The sequence below is a fragment of the Wolffia australiana genome, chromosome 5, assembly GCF_029677425.1.
Source record: "Wolffia australiana isolate 7733 chromosome 5, ASM2967742v1".
NCBI lineage: Eukaryota > Viridiplantae > Streptophyta > Magnoliopsida > Alismatales > Araceae > Wolffia > Wolffia australiana.
Genome location: NC_135839.1, coordinates 12,187,131 through 12,194,898, shown reverse-complemented (window position 1 = coordinate 12,194,898; position 7,768 = coordinate 12,187,131). Strand labels below are relative to the sequence as shown.

The 7,768-nt window shown below is 33.7% G+C and overlaps 1 protein-coding gene across 1 annotated transcript; it reads left to right on the top strand.

Annotated features, from left to right (window-relative positions):
• Positions 1-1,543: 1,543 nt before the first annotated feature.
• Positions 1,544-4,461, top strand: LOC144703581 (kinase C substrate, heavy chain-like protein). Its single transcript, XM_078575777.1, has 6 exons — positions 1,544-1,818; positions 1,926-2,039; positions 2,428-2,523; positions 2,724-2,891; positions 2,970-3,088; positions 3,477-4,461. The coding sequence occupies exons 1-5, from the start codon at positions 1,569-1,571 to the stop codon at positions 3,080-3,082; spliced, it is 741 nt and encodes a 246-aa protein (XP_078431903.1). The 5' UTR covers positions 1,544-1,568; the 3' UTR covers positions 3,083-3,088; positions 3,477-4,461.
• Positions 4,462-7,768: the final 3,307 nt, after the last annotated feature.

The window sequence follows — 7,768 nt, the reverse complement described above, 5'->3', positions numbered from 1 at the left end:
ACCTTATTTTTATTGCATATGTCTTCCTATGTTCCTATTTTATCTATTAAACCTATCATTTCCTCCTACTTTTAGAGCCAAGCGACAGTGTCCCCGACCAGATTGAGCCCTCTTAGTGGTATCTCAGACCACTGACGATCCTCACTGAAAATTTCCAGACATGATGGGAAGTGTTCAAATGATTAAATGACTTGAAGTTGGAGCATTTAATCAATATCATAAGTACATTTGGTATTCCATATAATGTGGAGATCTCTAATGATTCCCAACATATTTTCGTAAATACAAAAAATTAAACTTTTATAATCCAACAATCAATTAAGATGCCACCTAATTAATATCTTAAGATGTATAAATATTTTAATTAAATTTTATCAAATACATTTTTCTTCATGTAATTTATTATTAGCTCTTTTATCACTATTGTAATCCTAATTGTAATCCTATGAATTATTACTCAAAGGCATTTGGTGTTTGTTATCGTTATACATTTTCCAGCTAGAATGTCCAATTTCTGTATTCAATCTGATATTGGGAGTGATCCTAATTTTTTAGAACAACAGGTATCTTGATATCCAACATAGAAATCAGATACATATGCTGTTTATAGTACCCTTCTAAGTTTATAATAGCATGTCAAAAATGTAATAAAATCATTTTGGACTTGCCTCCAATGTAATTGGCCAGAAAAAATAAGGCATACGTAGATCATCATTTAGTAATCAAACATTGATTTTAGTGAGTCTCTTCCTTCTTTATATAATTCTTGTTGCTGATTGGAAAACACCTAGCATGGGAGACTTACACAAGCTCTTGCATGAAATACATGAAGGAGAATCACTCACTAGGTTGATTTCAATCAAATTAAAAATATCAAGAACTTACTTCACCTGCTTCTAATATTTGCAACATGGTTCGCTCTTGATCACTATCTATTATTTCTTTGTCCAATCTTGAAGATATCAATCTCTGAGAAGATATCAATATTTTTTCATGATCTATCTGGGTCCTGTACATTCATCTCATCTACGCCACAATCTTCTTCTGCCTAAATTATACCTCAGATTAATTCATAATCCTCTCCATTGGTTCAACCACAGTCTCACACAATTCTTGTGGTTTAGTGTTTGAGGTGATTTTACAAATCGTTTGCATAAATACACTTCATGCAAACATCAATAAATTAAGACCTTAAGTGGACATATCAGTAGGAACATCTTGTTTTACCACCTCACATACTATGTATGACATGCTCATCGAAATAGACGGGAATGAACTAAGCACGGATTTAAAAAAAAGGTAATTTAAAACATATTCAGAAATCCAAAGCAGATGCATACTTGATGTAAACCTCTCCAGGAAATTGATTGACAGATTGAGGTAAGTACTTACATTAATCCAAAGTTTACTGTTCTTGAAAATTTCACCCTAATTAATTTTAACTTTGATTCTCATTCCACCAATTCTTAAGATAGTTTATAGTTTAGGAAGACCTAAAAGGCCACTGACTATATTATTTCATTTTTCTTTCTAATATTGTCCTCATTCTGTATGTTCTACCGACTTCAATGAGACTCGAAGTACGAGTTCAATTAGACCAACGATTCTTTTTGTCAAATTCCAAGGATGGAGTGCCTTCCGCGATCGAATTTGTAGGTCTGCCAGCGCAAATGGCGCGGACAGTTCGAATTCTGCGCAAATGGAGAATCCAAGTTACGTGCTACTTGACGGTAGTTCTGATCGGATCTTCAATCTTCTCCACCCATTCAATTTCACTGCTGAATCTGCCTTCCCGGCTTCTGGGTGTCTCCCCGCAAGGTGGTGCCGTGCTTAATTCGATCTTGAATCGGATGTCTTTTAAATAGTTGAAAATTGTTTATTTTTTCTCTATTTCTCCCTTTTTAATTTACCTCCGCAGCTCGCAGACGAAGAGTACTTCGCTGCGGAGTTGATCGCGTGCAGGGACGGGTCGAAGTTCTTCTCAAGGGACCGCCTCAATGATGGATTCTGCGACTGCCCCGATGGAACCGACGAACCAGGTGAAGAAACCCTCCCTGCGAAATCTACAGATCTGAAAGATCACCCCTTTGATTGCTCGGATTTACATCGACTCTAGAACTGAATTATTTATCGATGAGCATTGAATCTTTGTGTTGTTGTCATCGAACTAGACAAGGAGAACGTGAATTTTATGTTAATTTTCTTCCTGGTCGTTGTCATTTCTCGTCTCACAAGTTCTGTAATATGTCAGTTGTTAGAATTTGTGATCTTTCGGTGGGTAGCTTGAGTTCAAACTGCTTTCGACCTTGCTGTAGATTCTGGGCATAGAATTTTGGTTATTTACTAGGACTTTTGAGTGAAAGATTTTCTTGCCGAATGCCGATGGCCTTAATCGTTCAGCACTGTTTTTTTCTATACATTTTTCAGGAACTTCAGCTTGCCCCGAAGGCCGATTCTATTGCAGAAATTTGGACGACAAGCCTAAATTTTTATTTTCATCCCGTGTAAATGATCATATTTGTGGTGAGAAAATTATTTTCAGTCCTTTTTGTATTCCTTCTACTCTTCTTACGTCAAGTGAGAATGGCCTTTGAATTTATATTTTGAGAAGTGTGCATTGGTGATAATGTGCTCATTCTTGTTAGTTGAAATGATACATTATTTCAACCTTCTCTGAGGAAAAAAAATTATTCACACTTGGTTAACCTTAAATTCCTCTCTAGATTGTTGTGATGGCAGCGATGAGTATGATGGAACCATTGTGTGCCGAAATACATGCTCCAAGGATGAGTACTTGGTCAAGAAAAGTATAACTCGTAACTTGGTGGCAAGAGAGATCTCACAAACCCTTTTCGGAAATCACAACAAAATATTCGACTGGGGACCTAATGGTAGGAAAAAATTCATTTGGAGTTCAATAAAATGCTCAGAAAGCTATCAACAAGTGTTAAGTGTCTTTCATATTTCAGGTTTAAGAGTGGCTATATTTGTGGAACTTCTCCTTTCATTATGTGGGACTACTTTCTGTGTCTTACGTTTGTGCAGTAGAACAAAGAGGAGACGACGTTGGCTGAGAAGCTAGAAATTTGTAAGCTTATTCTCTTTCTTTCAATATTTTTCTAATTCTCATAGAGTGTTGAAGAAATATTTTAAGTTCACGAACCTATTAAACCCATGCGTGATATTTCTCTTATTCAATTCTTGTTGCGAAGCAATCCAAAGACTACGTATTATTCTTCCATGATGTTGTTATTTTCTTTGTTGGGTTTGAACATTATTCTTCGACATTGTTCTGCCAGTGCGATTTGATAAATGGATTAATTATTTTAGTTATTTTGGATCATTGATGTTTAAAATTTACATGGTGTCATAACGAGAATGAGTTTATTATTGAAAAAACAGAGCTAGTAATGATTAATAAAGACCATGGACTGATTTTCATTACTTGTCTGATTGAACTTTTGGTCCTGTTTCAGTACGAGCTGCAGAGTGAACTGAAGACCATGAGTGAAATACAGTTTGTTTTTTTATAACATATATTTTTAAACTCTCTCTCTATCTCAAATTGTTTCTCTTTTCCCTGTTTCCCCTCTTTTTTTCCCTCTCCATCTCTCTCTCTCTCTCATACAATTCCCAGAGTATCAAGGTTTCTTTCGTTATTGCGGCCCAATAGGGGCATTCTAGTCATTTGGACCTTCTGTAGTTTTTTTAAATAGGATGACTCTCCCTTTAGGAAGGCAGCCTAGAAGTATCAAGAGATGTGTCTGGCTTCCCGGTCATGTCCATCCTGCCCATATCTTTTCTCCGGCGAGATCCACCCCGTAGTACCTCCCCATAGGCGAAGTTCATTCCGCCTGTCTCTTGTCGTGCAGAAGTCTACCTTGGCATTCTCTGTCCCTGCACCGATGACCATCCTGGCATCTTCTCCCTTCCTCATCCTATCTCCAATACAAAAATGCAGTTTCATATCTCTCTCTCTCTCTTCTCAGTTTCTCTCTCTCTCTCTTTCTTTCTCTTCTTAGTTTCCCCTCTCCCTCTCTCTCTGGTTCCCATCTCTCATTCTCTCACTCATCTTTGTTTTTCTCTCACTATCTGCATTTTAAAGTTCTCCCCCCCCCATTTTTCGTTTTCAATCGTGATGCGTATCACCTCTTATTGGTTACAAATATAGAACACTATATAGCACCCATGCAAGGCCCAGTCAGACTTGATGGCACAGTCATTCGGAGCCTAGGGAGCCTAGGAAGGACTGACCAGAGCCTAGTGGCAACCCTTGCAATGGAAACATCATGTGTTACCCGATGGATTAAATGTATTATTTCTAGTATACCATTCCTCATATAAGAAATTCATGTTCATTTTTTCTTTGATTTATTACGGATTGTCCATAACCAAAGTTGTAAGTTCATCTCTTACAGTTGATATTATTTTCCTTTATAAACTTTGACTTATTTGATCCCACTTTGGCATTGAACCATAGACCTGACGGAACTCAGACCAGAATGAACTGGTCCTTACGATACAAAGACAGACCAAACTTTTAAAATTTCCAAACAAATGCTTATGTTTTTTATAAAATCAAGAACTGGGACAATTCGAGACATGTTGAAGGCAGTTGCTGTTTGGACTTCATCAGACATGTGAGTTCAATTATTTAATTAGTCCTCATTTTCCAACTCAAGGGAAGGGGAGCTCGGTCTCACTGATTAGCGTGTCACTCAAAGTTTTGATTGGTTTGGGAAAATAAATCTTTTTAAATGGGAACTAACCATTTTAAAACATAATAAGAATGAAACAAAATTAATGTAGGTAGAAAAAGGTCTAACTGCTAAGAATGACGATGACTCAATTGTGGAACTAGATAGAGAAAAATCAAACCGGGGAACAAACAATATAATTACAAAAACTAGCACTGGAAAAAAAAGCAGAATTTTCCCATGCGACAAGAATCCTCCTCATTTAAAAGTAATCATGACATTGTAACAGAGGCATGTTAATTCTTCTAAAATACATGCAGGACTGGTTCCATTGGATGATACCTCTAAAAGGGTATTACATTGATAGAAACACACGAAAAAAATAATATGATCCTCAATCTGCCTTACTGGAAGTTATAGCAATATGTTAAAAATTTAAGATCCATATATTGATATGAAAATTTCGATATCTTAATTCCCCTTCAGTGTAGAAAATATAATGTACCTGCCCATCATGAAATACCCTCAAGGAAGTAACAAATTTTGAAAATAGCCTAGAAAATTGGGCATCGTTCATTGGTATAGATGTTTTTTTTTAATTGTGACATTAAACGACCCTAAACATAAATCATCTTTCTTATAAAAAATACAACAATTAAAATATATTCATTCTAAAAATAATCCAGACACCGTAATTTTTGTTAATCATATTTTGAAAATCGGCCTTCCATAAGATGTATTACTCAAAAATATTTTAAACTCGAGTTTAAAGCATAAATTAAAAATATGAAAAGTTAGAAAAAGAGTCCTAGATAAACCTAACAGGGTTTCAAGTCTCAGTTGAGGAACTTTCACAAGTTAAGGCCCTTGAGGAAGATATATTAATTATTTGTGTTTTGTCAGTGTTGGTTTCATATCAGTATATTAAATGAAAATTATAGTATTTATATTAAATAATCAAACATCAATAGTGCTCAGCACTAACCTTTGGCACTAGATGACGGAAAAACAGTTTGAGGTGAAACAGAATGAGGATGACTTGCCTTTTCAATTACATTACATTAATATCTTAGTTGGAACAAAATTTTGATGGAAGAGAAAGTGGAACATTTTAAAATAGACTGATTAAGTGGATTTTGATAATGGAAAAAAGGGAAAAAATGGAATACAGACAGATAACAAATATTATTTCGTTACATTCAGAGGTCAGGAAAAATTATTGTGAAAAATTGGAATCCATTAGCTTCAATTAGAAATATGTCCAAAAAACATACTTAGTGCCACTAAATTAATAATGTTTTCTAATAAATAAAAAATAAAAATATATATAATAACTCTTTAAAATGGTTCTTGGTAATATTAAGTCCATTCTATAGGAGGGCTTACTCTATAATCCAATATCTATTACTTAAAAAGACACTCATATTTTCCAAAAACTGATAGATGATTTTTCAATATCATCTATGTACACATGATTCGTTGATGACAAATAAAGTCTCCAACTCCAAACTATTGATCATATTCAAGTAATGCAGTGATTATTGGTCAAATTGATAAACAACAATGTCGGTTTTTCAAAATCAATCGACATGGCCATGTAGATATATTTGGATGATGAAATACATCAGAAGTATGTCATAAATTGATGTAAATTAAAAAAATATTAATTTAATTAAATGCAAATGGCTAAAATTGGATCATAAAACGAAGAAAGAATAGTAAGAAGTTGACTCATTTCAATGCCTTCAAAATTTTCTAAGAGTGAATTTTATACTTTTTTAGAATATTGAAAAATAATAGTTTATAAAAATATGATATAAGGATTATAAAAACTACGTATTGTAATTTTTAGAATATTAAAAACTAATAAAACCAACGTAAAAGTTAAAACACCATCATGTAGAATTAATATTTAGTATCCAAATTTTTGGACAAGAAACATAATTTTTATAAATTTCCAAAGTCAACATTCAGAAAAATATTTGGTTCGTAAAGTCTGGTCAAAGTCAAAAACTGATTTGTGCTGGTTAGGTTAGGAAGAATGTAACCCAATGAAGAAAAAGGATAAGTTAAAGGTTTGAGAGTCAAGATGACTCTCAAAAGTCAACATCAAAAAATTATGACTCGCTTGAAGATGTAATGTTCAAACAAGGATATGAAGCTTACAAAAAATATGGAGTTTATATGTGCTGAAATAGAAATCATAGTTGAATCTAGTGACACAAATTGTGATATTTGGTCGCGTCAATAGATGGACTTAATTTCTCTATAAATTCTCTTGTCTTTTGCATCTGAATTTGTTCACGTAAGTCTAGGAAAATTATGATAAACAATGCGTGATGAACAAGTTTTTTGGCCTTTATCATTAAAAATTATCTTAAAATATATAATGATATACAAAAAAATATAAAAAGAACTTTTGGAATTTGACAGGTTAATAGTGAAAATGAAATAAAAATAATATAACTGCATGAGTTATAAACATGTAATTTATTTAGTTCAAAGTACTTAATAGTTATTATATTATAATTGCAAGAAGCATACAATCAATTGGTATAAAAAAGAATTCCTAACAATTTTGGAAAAAGAAACTTTACTCCGGGAGAAGTGGTCGGCATGCCATATGAAGGTTTAAACTGATGAGTGAGGAATCCAGATTTGTCTGTAAATAATTTCTACATTATTGTTACATTTTTAGCCTCTGAAATTCATTTTTTTTTTGGCTCTATGGAACGTTGGCCACATGTACTCTTCCCACTTCATTGACCTCATTCAAAGGGAATTCATGATCAACATGCTCATAGTTATTGCATATGGAACATTATGGTTATAATGTCATGTTGGTATTGATGATGAAGGCCTTCCATGAGGGACCCACAAGAAATATTTCAAATTTTCAGTTACATATTTCATAGAATTCTCCATCTTTCCTAAACTCTTTTCCACTCTATACCTACAATATTTTGGTTCCACTTCTTTGATATCAATCATAAATTCATGCTTAAGGGCTCCATTTCTCACATTTTCTGTTATTCCTTGTTGGCAGGAACAATTTTCAGCTGATCTCTCAA

Bases quoted from the DNA above. Each gene is read 5' to 3' on its own strand.
- LOC144703581 (XM_078575777.1), top strand. From the start codon at position 1,569: ATGAGACTCGAAGTACGAGTTCAATTAGACCAACGATTCTTTTTGTCA. The intron at 1,819-1,925 runs GTGGTGCCGTGC...CGCAGCTCGCAG, and splicing joins TCTGGGTGTCTCCCCGCAAG to ACGAAGAGTACTTCGCTGCG. The intron at 2,524-2,723 runs GTGAGAAAATTA...ATTCCTCTCTAG, and splicing joins TGTAAATGATCATATTTGTG to ATTGTTGTGATGGCAGCGAT.